General features: G+C 42.1%; 2 protein-coding genes across 4 annotated transcripts; one reads left to right on the forward strand and one right to left on the reverse strand.

Annotated features, from left to right (window-relative positions):
- Positions 1-92: 92 nt before the first annotated feature.
- LOC121576765 (cold-inducible RNA-binding protein B) lies at positions 93-5,250 on the forward strand. 3 transcript variants are annotated; one of them, XM_041890200.2, is made up of 7 exons: positions 93-200; positions 1,326-1,440; positions 1,597-1,703; positions 1,813-1,990; positions 2,425-2,515; positions 2,789-2,823; positions 4,177-5,250. In XM_041890200.2, exons 2-7 carry the CDS (start codon positions 1,341-1,343, stop codon positions 4,194-4,196), a joined length of 531 nt encoding a protein of 176 aa, XP_041746134.1. In that variant the 5' UTR covers positions 93-200; positions 1,326-1,340; the 3' UTR covers positions 4,197-5,250. The 3 variants fall into 3 exon arrangements, with proteins under 3 accessions (XP_041746134.1, XP_041746136.1, XP_041746135.1); XM_041890202.2 differs by having other exon boundaries at positions 1,813-1,969; XM_041890201.2 differs by lacking the exon at positions 93-200 and adding an exon at positions 287-357.
- A 2,285-nt stretch (positions 5,251-7,535) lies between these two features.
- On the reverse strand, positions 7,536-11,594 carry LOC121577300 (duodenase-1). The gene is made up of 5 exons (XM_041891063.1): positions 11,491-11,594; positions 10,323-10,485; positions 9,270-9,396; positions 8,817-9,044; positions 7,536-8,133 (listed from the first exon to the last, which is right to left on the reverse strand). Exons 1-5 carry the CDS (start codon positions 11,546-11,548, stop codon positions 7,999-8,001), a joined length of 711 nt encoding a protein of 236 aa, XP_041746997.1. The 5' UTR covers positions 11,549-11,594; the 3' UTR covers positions 7,536-7,998.
- Positions 11,595-12,239: the final 645 nt, after the last annotated feature.

Consider the following 12,239-nt stretch of genomic DNA (forward strand, 5'->3'; position numbering starts at 1 on the left):
CTCCAATTTAAGAAATATTTACTTTGATAAATACATCTTTAATGATTTTCCTTGAGCCAGTGGAGGGTCTTATCTGCTGAATATTCATAAGATGGGCGTAACTGCAAGGGACATCAATACATATACCGGGAGGCCCCGCATCTCATTCATTCCCATCTGCTGCAGGTCGGTCGCAATAGATTCTCAGTGTTTTGTCAGAGGTAAGAGATTGTAATAATCTTTTATACATGTTCGTGTTGGTGAACGTATTTTATTTAATTCGGGACAGGAGCCACTAAGCTAGTGGCACGCTAAATTAGTGTCTGACATCACCCGAGGAGGAGCCTGACCGTGGCTCAAGATTTAGCTAGCGAGCAGGTAGCCTACGATAACATCCTCACGATAGTACATTATTGTGTCCGAATTTATCGACAATTATATTGTGGTGTGCAATGATATTGCATTCGCCAAAATAAAGCCGATGTCTACATTTTGCTATGCGAGCGAGCGTACTCTAACGTTAGTCGATGCAATGACGCAGTGATAGCTGGCAAGTCGGTGGCGATTAGCACTCATAAATGGCGCCGTTGTGGTTGTTGGACAATGTTGAACAAAGGGAGTTGCATCTAGGCCTAGGACATGTGGGGGCGGGGAAAACGTCGATTTATTTTGCAAATACACGAGTTCGCTTACTGATTTGGAATAAAAACGGTAAACTGAATCGCACCCACTCATCTGCTTGTGGAGCGATGACCGCTTTTTGTTGTTGCGAAAACGCTAATTTCATTGGCTAGGTGCCGTAAACTAGCTAGGTACGGTATATTGGGGAAGGGTGGACGGGAGGGCAGCCACAAGCTAGCTACCGAGGGGGCAGGGTGGTCTTGGGCCTTTATGAGCTAAGCCCCCAATATGCATTTGTGCTTCACTTGCTGGCACTTGACTGGTTTATATCAAACTCTTGCTAGGCTACCTTGATTTTGGTAATAGAACATACTTGGCTTTGGGTACAAATACAAAACAGAATCATGCCAAATCAACGGTTAGAATTACATTTTTTTGTTATTGCGTGTGTATTTGCACCATTTTTTTATTTTATTTTTTACATTTGCACCATTGCAAGAATAGAACATGAAGAGGTTTGCATCCAATAATAACCTGCTAACCAGGGGCGTAGGCATGGGTGGACCTAGGGAGCCTGGCCAACCTAATCAGATTGAGCAACAACAACCACAAAAACATTATTATATATACTCCCCCGTTGGCCCATCCACATTTCTGCCAAAGGCCCTGCTGCTAACAATTTAAATCATTGCATCCATAATAAACATATTTCTTTCCTTCTGCAGTGGTGAAAAGGAAGGATGTCTGACGAAGGGAAGCTTTTTGTGGGTGGCCTCAGCTTTGACACTAATGAACAGTCATTAGAAGATGTATTCTCCAAATATGGGCAAATATCTGAAGGTAAGCAACTGTAACTGTTGGATATTGGGTGCAATGTAAATTGTTTTCAAAAAATTTATCTAGTGGTCCACTATTTGAAAATGCTTTGGATGATACCCATCTTGCAAAGTTGCCTTGTGTGTCTATAGTCTTTAACTTCATTTTTTCTCTATCTAGTTGTTGTAATTAAAGACAGAGAAACTCAGAGGTCCAGGGGCTTCGGTTTCGTCACCTTCGAGAACCCAGATGAGGCCAAGGATGCTATGCTGGCCATGAACGGCAAGGTGACAATTAAACCTAAACTCCGCCCTGGAACACAACTCTGTCTTGACTGTGCAACGACGATATTAATGGTGTATTCTTTATTTTATCTTCCCCAACCTTCTCTGTCAGTCTCTTGATGGCAGACAGATCCGTGTCGACCAGGCCGGCAAATCTGGCGGCGGTGGCGGCGGTGGAAGGTCCGGAGGCGGATTCCGAGGGGGCTCTTCAGGCGGCAGAGGAGGTGGAGGAGGATACTTCCGTGGAGGCAGAGGTGGTGGTGGAAGAGGTGGGCGTGGCTTCTCACGAGGCAAGTTTGTTGTTTTCTATCCTACAGCATCCTGACCTTGAGTGTCCCTCCCTCGTTTGCCTTGGAATGACTGACACCCCAGTCCCAACCCTACAAAGATGTCCTCCTCACACCTGAGCTAGCCTGGAATTCTGTGACTTGCAGAACTAACCAGAAGTAGTCAGTGCGTGTAATCCATGCTCTGACCCTCCCCTCTGGTCCCTCATCCTTAATAACCACTCCTACGTCCCCATGTCTTTTTGTTTTGCAGTGACTGCTGCCGTTGTCTAGTAGCTGTAGAGGTTTGAATGAAACATCTGTTGGGCTACTGATAGCATGTCCAAACTGAAGAGTGGTGTTCGTTATTCTCTTATCAACTAATTTAACCATAAGATGAATGCATGGCTGCTTTTAGCCTACCTTGAGGCAGCTGTTAACCACAAGTTATATTACAGGTGGTGGAGACCGGGGATATGGTGGTGGACGTTACGACAACAGAAGTGGAGGCTCATACGGATCAGAAAGAGGCTACTACAACAAAGACAGGTGAATAGTGATGATATACCACGTCAGCAACATAAATGTACATTTGCATATACATAGCTACTGCATGTTAGGCAATTGATAGAATTTAGGAAGACAAAGGAAAGGTGAAGAGTATAGATCCTATAGGTTAATCACAATGCATTTTAAGAAGCTATGTGCCCATTTTGACAGTAGGCAAGCACTTTTAGGAAGACCGTTTTGAATTTGATGTTACTCAACTTGCTTCTGCTCGTCCAATTCTTGTTTACTGATGTACATTTCTTCTGTCAACAGAGCGCAAGGAGGAGGATACGGAGATCGTTCAGGAGGTTCGTACAGAGACAGCTACGATAGCTATGGTGAGGCTTCTTATAAGCTTACACAAGTGTAGGGAGTCAGGATAGGCAGCCAATCTGGTGCCTGGACAGCCACATCCCTGCAAGCTACCATAGATTTGGAATCGGCCAAGCGACACCAGAGCTGAGGCAGGTTCTTGGCCTGGGCTCCTCTCAGACCGGGTTTGCCTCCTATGGTCTTGGGCCAACTGATGGATGAAAAGATCAGTGAAATTAGTCATTTTCTCAATGCATGAAGCCTTTCTTTAGTCATGTGTAATGGAGAAATGGGTTCCCTGTTCCCATTGTTTCCCAGCCATATTGAGAAATACACCCTCCCAAGTTACGCTTTTGGTGTTTCACAGTATGTGGTACATAATTCATCTTCAAGAATTACGAGGAGTAATGCAAGTGAACCTAGTGGTGGACACTGGGCATTTCCTACAAACCGATGCCCTACCAGGTTAGTATTGGAAAATGGGAGTCATTTGGTGCTCATTAAAGGTATGCGGTATAGGAAAGACCCAGGATACCACTTCAGCTCAGCATCCATTCCTTTAGGGAGCATCAGTGGAAGAGAGGGTCTGCAGATGGTTCTTAGTTTACTTGTGTTTCCCTCCTTGTTGGAGAACCTGGGACCTCGTCATTAACCACTGGGCTTTCTCTTCTCTGAACAGGCGGTGCTGTTGTCAGTGGTGCACAGTGAGGCTGCCTCCTGTAGTTGAAATATGTTGAACTGAAGAAACAATATGTTGAAGGCCCAGTTTAGCACTGCAGAAAGCCAAGGTAGGCTGACCTCGGTCTGCAACTGTCTTGGCGCGAGCTGTCCTACAGGGGTCATAGCATTAGCGCTCTACTTCCTGCTTTTCTTGTCATAAGCTTTTTCTCTTGTAGCAGCTTTTTTGTAGAGGTGTATTTTCCTTTGCTTCTTTGCCTTGCAGTACAAGGATCTGCACACACACACACACACACAATGGAGCCAGTCACCTTTCTGGTTGACGTAATTTGCATAGAGTAGTAGCAGGATTGTCCTATCTGTCTGCTCTTTAGTTTTTTTTCTGAAAGTTTTCTGTCCATGGAATAGGCCAACGTAAGATTTCTTTCATCGAGCAGAGATTGACTGCGCTTGCTGAATGGAAACAAAAAAGTTCTCAATCAGATGGCCTGCTTTCAGATAGATTATTTGTCATAGAAAATGTCATTCACACCAGCATAATTTGCTACCACATCTAAGTATCTTCAAAAGGAATTAGCGTTCAGTAGCAGCAGGGCCCCTTTCGAGAGATGAGCCCCCTACCATCCACAGAATCAAGGTAACCTGTGTGTGTCTTTCCAACTTCTCTGCAGGTGACGAGGGCGGCTGGTAGGACAGTGGCGTCCGGATGTCTGTCGTCTGGGCACGGCCCCTCACCCCGAACCGGCGGCCCCATCCCGATGACGGCGGGCCTGGCCTGGTCCTAGCCCAGCGCCTGCTGCTCCGCGACACTTTTAAATCTTCTTCTGAAACCCACCATGTAGATAAGAGCAGTCCTGGATAAGTGCGGGGAGGGCTGGCTTGCACTCCGAGCCACCCACCACCGGTCTGTTCCAAGTTTTTGTTTTTTACTTTCTGATCCTCCTTATTTGTTATTGAAAACCGCAGAGAACGACATTTTCATTTACAGTTTTTGTGGGGAGCTCGAAAGAGCAAGGCTCATGTGCTGTAGGCTGTTGCCTCACTTTGGGCTGTGCACGGAAGAGGCACAGCCTGAAAGACAGGGAATGTAACTTGGATAGAGAATGGTAACGCTTTTGTAGTTTTAAAGCTCTGCTCTGTAACAAAGTACGAAAATGCTTGCACTTATTTTGGTTGATTTGATTGTGACTGCTTTGCCACCCGGTGATGAGTCTGAATGAGGGAAATATACACAAAGGTCTGAAACCTTCCATCACCACCATCATGTTTGCACTGTTCTACCTGACAGAGGGAGGGATGGTAGAGATGTTCTCCAAACGTTCTCTAGTCCACTGGGCTTGTTAGGATCGCTGTGGGTTCTGGTAAATGAAGAGGGCCTGCTCAATTGTTTTCTGGATCTCTGATCTGTTGTTTCACTGACCTATCTATGGCAGGTTCTCTTCTAATTTATTTTGGTTTCTACTGAGAACTGTTTTTATTTTATTAGCTGCACATTTTGAATAAGGAACTGTCACACGACAGTTTAGTACACAGCGCTGAATTAATGTGACGCGGGCCAGTTCTAAAACATAACTACTACGTATGAGCTCTTTTCAACAAACCTACTTTTTATGAGGGTACAAATGGAGTGACTTCACAACTGTTCTCGTCATAGCATCAGATTGGTTTTGTATTTGATTTTTTTTAAAGCATTCTGTATCTTCATGGTTGTATTTTTCCTAAATAAAAAAACCTTTACAAATCTCTGTTGCTTGTTTTGATATAGGCTACATTACATGGGCATATCCATATTCTTCTATTCTCATTTGCAAGCTTTTCAAAAAGAGGTGACTTGATAGATATATTTATGAGATATTGAAAGGACTATCTAGGGTAGAAATGAAATGATATCGTCTAAGGGACACTCACACCTGCTAATTAATATAGTATAATATGCCATTTAGCAGACGCTTTTATCCAAAGCGACTTACAGTCATGTGTGCATACATTTTTACGTATGGGTGGTCCCGGGGATCGAACCCACTACCCTGGCGTTACAAGCGCCATGCTCTACCAATTGAGCTACAAATAATAAATATGTTGAAGTCATGCTGGCTATTGGAACACACCCACATGAGATCATTATTTTCTGGAAAGTCTCGTGAGAAGTTGTGGATTAAACTGCAGCTGAAGGATAAAACAATTCGTTTCAGCAGGGGGCTGTTTGTTCTGTGAAAAATACATTGCGTGTGCAGACAGAAACTACCCTGAAACTCAGGAGTATCCTGTCTACCTGTGGTCTGATCAACCCAATGATTCGCCAGTATTCAACAGATCAAGAAGACTGGCATGCCAGGACTAATATAATGGCTCAATATGATGTAGGTTAGGTAGGGAGGGGTGTTTTGCTATCAATCAGCATTAAACAATGGAACTGTCTAAAAACACGCCACTTCGATACAGCTACGACCGGAAGTGACTTTTCATAGCAGTTTAGGAGAGCATTTTCTCTAATTATCCTAACCTGGTACGTTAATTATCCTAACCTGCTGCTTAAGTTCTCCTAACCCGGTTTTCGGGAATCTCATATTTGACTTTTCTTCTGGCGTTTTCATCTCTTTTGTTTGTCACAATATTAGGAATATCATTAGTAGTCATGATGATAGACATTCTTTCCTTCATTTATTGCAATTAATGCCCTCAAAAGACATTCCAGACCGTTTTAATGTATTTTACATGGACGGTATGTTATCCAGATGTGCACAAGGGGGCAGTCTTGTCTCAAAGATCTTTGGTGTGTTCAATGTATTTTACTGCTCATTCTTTTCAATTTACTGCTCAATGCAGTGAAGCATCTACTAGAAATATGATTGTTGCCTTACTGGTGAAGGGACAACTTGATAAAACCACATTTGCTCAGATATTCACAAAATAAATGTCTCCAATAACATCAACTCTACTAATTTAATCCCACAATAAATAATGTAAGATTTAAAACTGCTGCAGCACAGAACAGGACTTGAAAGCATTGTTTGACAGATGGAAATTCAGAGGTTTCAATTGTTACTGCATGTAGGGGCATTGACAGCTAATTTCCTGCAATTCTACACATTTTTCCATGATTTATGTCTCATTTATGATTTATGTCTCATAAAAACACTTAACAAAGAGCTGCAGTTAGTTTCAGAATGGGTAGCAAGGTATAAGTTAGTACTAAATATTTCAAAAACTAAAAGCATTGTATTTGGGACAAATCATTCACTAAACCCTAAACCTCAACTAAATATTGTAATGAATAATGTGGAAATTGAGCAAGTTGAGGTGACTTAACTGCTTGGAGTAACCCTGGATTGTAAACTGTCATGGTCAAAACATGTTGATACAACAGTAGCTAAAATGGGGAGAAGTCTATCCATAATAAAGCGCTGCTCTGCCTTCTTAAGAACACTATCAACAAGGCAGGTCCTACAGGCCCTAGTTTTGTCGCACCTGGACTACTGTTCAGTCGTGTGGTCAGGTGCCACAAAGAGGGACTTGTTTGTTTAAACTACTAGCACACAGCTCGGACACACATGCATACCCCACAAGACATGCCACCAGAGGTCTCTTCACAATCCACAAGTCCAGAACATACTATGGGAGGCACACAGTACCTCATAGAGCCATGACTACATGGAACTCTATTCCACATCAGGTAACTGATGCAAGCTGCAGAATCAGATTTTAAAAAATAAGATACAAATATACCTTATGGAACAGCAGGTACTGTGAAGAGACATACACACAGGTACAGACACGCAGACGCACACAAACGCTAGCACATGCACTCTACACACATGTACATTGTAATATTGTTGTATGGTGGTATTATACATTTTATATTGTAGATATGTAGTGGTGTAATAATGTTATATGATGTACTGTTTTATATTTTGTTTTGTGTGATGTAAGTGCCTTAATGTGTTTGGACCCCAGGAAGAGTAGCTGCTGCCAAGGCAGCAGCTAATGGGGATCCCTAATAAATACAAATATAAAAATAGGATATCTGTGTGAGAGTGATTAACAAAATCAATGGGGGCCCCTGGAGGTCAGGGCCCCTGGGCACATGCCCTGCGTGCCCGGTCGGTAATTTGGTGATGATGCGGCCTTCTACAAGGTTTAGATAGCTGGCTAGACTACCTTACCTAGCAATACATTTTTTAGCTGGCATGGGTTAATTGAGTGACTGTCAGTGACTGACATAACAAGTGGAAAACAGCTGATGCACTACCAAATTTCGAAATGGCAACTTGTGTATTCTACTTTTCTAACTCTCACTGAATAAAAAATAACAAACAAAAAAATAACAAAAAAGTATCCGTATAGCAAGAGGCGGCTCTGGGCAAAGACATTAACCAGCACTGGTAAATCAATCAGAAAGCATCATAAGCACATTATGATTCTTCACAGTATCATAATCATGTTCTAGGCACCTGGGTGGCCAAATTAACAAAATGTTTCTGGTCAGTGGCATATCAATTCTTCATGGTGTCATTGATCCAGTCCAGGTAGTCAGGGATGCGCATGTAGATGTAGGTGTTGTCTCTAGTCTTGGTAGACACCACCCCATAGGCCACACCATTACAGACTAATGGACCACCAGAGTCTCCCTGGAAATAACACACATAGACCACAATACTGAACAAATGAAAAACTGAATTCTTCCGCTGCTCTATGTTCACTACATACTTCAGTCTGAGACTGCCATAGTTGAAGTCAATGAGGGGTGTTGTACATAATAAAGTAATCAGCGATTGGTTTCTTAATCCTGGTCCTGGGGACCCAAAGGGGTGCACATTTTTGTTTTTGCCTCAGCACTACACACCTGTTTCAAATCATCAAAGATGACGATGAGTTGATCATTTGAATCAGCTGTGTAGTGCTAGGGCAAAAACTAAGATGTGCACCCTTTTGGTTCCCCAGGACCAGGATTAAGAAACACTGAATTAGAGAATCACAGCCAATTCCGAATTTTCAAAAGACCCCTTTACCCACGTGTGTTTTGGCCCAACCCATCGTTTTCTAGGACCAATCAGAACGATTAGAATGTGTTTGCGTTCTAGAAATCATCAGGGAGGTACTCAGATACAGACTAATTGTGGAGAACAAACTAATGTCCATGGGCGTGGCATAGCGTTTGGCCAAAGTAAGGAGTTTGGGTAGCCAGGCAAATGAAAAGGCACATTTTCCTTGGAATGATTCATGCTCTCAAACCAAGGGGAAACTATCATTTTCTTTAATTCCTCCCATGTTATTTCCCCTGTAATATTATATACTTTCAGACGCCACTTACCGGAGCAGGTCCATTTAGTCCTGATGAGCAGACCTGATGGTTGTCAGAGCAAAGTTGATTCTCATCCAGTGTCACGTTGAGGTCCTGTAGCACAGGGCAGCCTTTATTTACTCGCCTGATAGTGTGTCCCCAGCCTGACACCAGACAGTCCTTGGGCACCTCCTCATCTTCTGTCTGCGGGAGGCCAATGGGTCTCACACGGTCAGTGAAAACCGTATTCCCCTCCAGCTTGGAGGCAGAGAGAGCAGGGTTGTCTAATGTTACAACTTCCATCCTTGGTTCTATTGTCTACTCAGCAAGCCTGGTGGTTAATTTAATGGTGGTTAACTGTTTGTTACAAATCAATTTCATACTTTGACATTGTAGTGACATCAATGTGCATGCACAATTTCACTTGTGTAGGTGAAAATAAAAACAATATGCTCAGCTTTAGGTCCTAGCTTGGAGTTTTACCTTGAGTAGCATGATATCATTATTATATTCTTTATCATAATTTGGATGTGGAAATGCCTGTTTCACAAGCATTTCCTGACCTTGTTCCTGCTGCACGTTGTGGACTCCCAGCTTGACCTTAATGGATCTGTAACATACACACACGCAGAGACACAATGCTATGGAATATACTGTGGTCTTACACACATCTGCAGCTGACACTAGTGGACTAACACGGATGCTGATTGAAAACGTAATGTAAATCTACTGTATAGCCTTGCTCTCCGCTTGGTTCAACACGTGCTCTGACATTTCCCTTACGGGAAAACCACATGAATTTCACGTGATCACATGTGAAGTGTTCAGAAAACACGTTTTCATGTGATCACGTGATCTTACGGGAAGTTAATGTGATAACGTGACAACATGTAAAGTAACATGTGATAACATGAAACTACACGTGAAAACGTGATCACGTAAAGTGTTCCAAAAACACGTTTCACATGATTTCATATGTGAATTGTCATGTGAAATCATGTTATTTTCCACAATTGAAATCATGTGTTTTTTGTTTAAGGGTTAAATAGTCTGCAATATATCTTAATGGTGCATTATTACATTTATTGGTAGGTTTTTCATACTGCACCTTTTATCCCAGCCTTTGGCTATTGGAGGTCTTAGCCCTGGGCTAAGCTGTGTTTCACGTCTAAATGCTCCAAAGTGGATGTTAGAAATACATTATGTCAAAATGTGTAAATGCAACGTTAGGGTAGGATAGCCCTAGGCTAAAAACAGTAAAGATATTCAGGTGTGAAAAACCTAGAGACATTGAAATGGTAGCCTATTAAAATTTAGTTGGTGAGATTCACAAAACATTCCAATAGAAATTGCAGTTTGACCAGCATCAATTTTGCACTTCCTCTGGCAGAATTCTAATTCTATGCATATAGCTATGAGGTACTGAGTATTAAGGAGAAACAGTTAAAGCATTTATAGGGCAGATAATGGGGCCCAACGGGCTCCACATATATTTGCCCTTGGTTTTCCCTCACTAGATAAGCAGACATTACTGACCCCCCATTGCAGTGGGCGGCAGTCATCACAAAGTCCTCTCTCACTAGAAAACCACCACAGCTTCCTGCCTTCCGGTTTTTGGAGACAGCCTTCTCCAGGAGCACCATGTAGGGTCTGCTGTGGGGCACAGCCTCCTTGCCCCCATAGATACGCCCTGCGTGCACTGTGACAACATCAACAATCAGGATCCACTCTCAACCCATAATATCTAACACACCAGACATTGTGCATTTTTCTTCTTACTTGATACCTTCTTCTTGCTTAATACCTGATACAGTACAGGTTTGGATTAGTAGTAGTAGACTGCAAAAGTACAACAATACCCTGAATCAGTACATACATTGAGCACCAAAAGTATTGGGACTGACACATTTTTGTTATTTTGGCTCTGTACTGCACATTGGATTTGAAATGATAAAATGACTATGAGATTAAAGTGCAGACTGTCAGCTTTAATTTGAGGGTATTTCCATCTAGAACCATTTAGAAATTACAGCACTTTTTGTACATAGTCCCCCCATTTTAGGGGAGCAAAGGTATTGGGACAAATTCACTGTATTAAAGTAGTAAAACTTATTTGGTCCCATATTTAAGAACTACATCAAGCTTGTGACTGTAAACATTTGTTGGAAGCATTTGCTGTTTGTTTTGGTTGTGTTTCAGATTATTTTGTGCCCAATAGAAATGAATTGTAAATAATGTATTGTGTCATTTTGGAGTCACTTTTATTGTAAATAAAAATAGAATATGTTTATGCCTCTGTAACTTTCTCACTCATCATTATTCACGATTCAGTCAGGATTATCCGTAATCACGGTAGCATCCACATTAATGTAGAAGTGTTTAGAAACATATTCTACTCTTATTTACAATAAAAAAATGTATGCACTCACTAACTGTAAGTCGCTCTGGATAAGAGCGTCTGCTAAATGACTAAAATGTAAATGGGGGGGGACTATGTACAAAAAGTGCTGTAATTTCTAAACGGTTCACCCAATATGGATGAAAATACCCTCAAATTAAAGCTGACAATCTGCACTTTAACCACATAGTCATTGTATCGTCCAAAGCACTGGAGTACAGAGCCACAACAACAACAAATATCTCACTGTTCCAATACTTTTGGAGCTCACTGTACATATACGGTCTAGGTATTTGCTTTCTTTACCTTGTGTGTAGAAGAGGAGTATCAGCAGCAGAGTACCCAGGTTCAATGGAATGCCCATAGTAAATGGAGTTCAGCTGAGCAATTGGTGTGATTGGAGACCTGTGAGAAATGTCATTCACTGTCTCTTATTACACTTCAGCTTTAAATAGGCCTTGGAGGAGACCAGGAACTAATCATCTATGCATATATTTTGAGTGATTGACACTGAGAGTGATGAATGACAGAGCTTAAACCCTTTCCCTTTGTGTGCATGTCATCCTCTTTCATTTGAGGTTGATATATTTGCATTTACTTCCTTCAAAGCGCCACAAGCAAGACACCAATAGCAGTAATGTTGAAACTATAGCTAGGCTAGTTGTTATGGACTGAAGGGGTCTTTCAGAGCATCATGGGACTGAAAGGAAAGCACATAAACGCATGGATTCTTTTTGAGAACCGTTTTCTGCTGTAACAAGAGAACACCTTTGTGGGTGACATTGAACAAATATCCTGTGATGATGATTTATGTTTTGATAGATTTATATGATGTGAAAGTCACTTATTGTGTGTGACCCAAGGCTGACTCGTAATTGAGTCTACTGGTGCATCATTTAGCATAAATCAGGTGGCCTGTGATGCACATACATACATCTGTCATAATTTACAATCCAATGCCACTCAGGTAAAAGCAGCAGACAGCCTTGAAGATTCCCATTCCCTGTTCAAAGTCATGGCTCTTATAAGTCTCTTTTTCTGCCATCGGGCCCCAG

Source organism: Coregonus clupeaformis, chromosome 11 (assembly GCF_020615455.1).
Source record: "Coregonus clupeaformis isolate EN_2021a chromosome 11, ASM2061545v1, whole genome shotgun sequence".
Lineage (NCBI taxonomy): Eukaryota > Metazoa > Chordata > Actinopteri > Salmoniformes > Salmonidae > Coregonus > Coregonus clupeaformis.

Coding starts and splice junctions, on each gene's coding strand:
- LOC121576765 (XM_041890200.2), top strand. CDS start 1,341: ATGTCTGACGAAGGGAAGCTTTTTGTGGGTGGCCTCAGCTTTGACACT. Junction 1,441..1,596: donor ATATGGGCAAATATCTGAAG/GTAAGCAACTGT, acceptor TTCTCTATCTAG/TTGTTGTAATTAAAGACAGA. Junction 1,704..1,812: donor TGCTGGCCATGAACGGCAAG/GTGACAATTAAA, acceptor CTTCTCTGTCAG/TCTCTTGATGGCAGACAGAT.
- LOC121577300 (XM_041891063.1), bottom strand. CDS start 11,548: ATGGGCATTCCATTGAACCTGGGTACTCTGCTGCTGATACTCCTCTTC. Junction 10,486..11,490: donor ACTCCTCTTCTACACACAAG/GTAAAGAAAGCA, acceptor ATGTTGTCACAG/TGCACGCAGGGCGTATCTAT. Junction 9,397..10,322: donor GCCGCCCACTGCAATGGGGG/GTCAGTAATGTC, acceptor TGTATGTTACAG/ATCCATTAAGGTCAAGCTGG.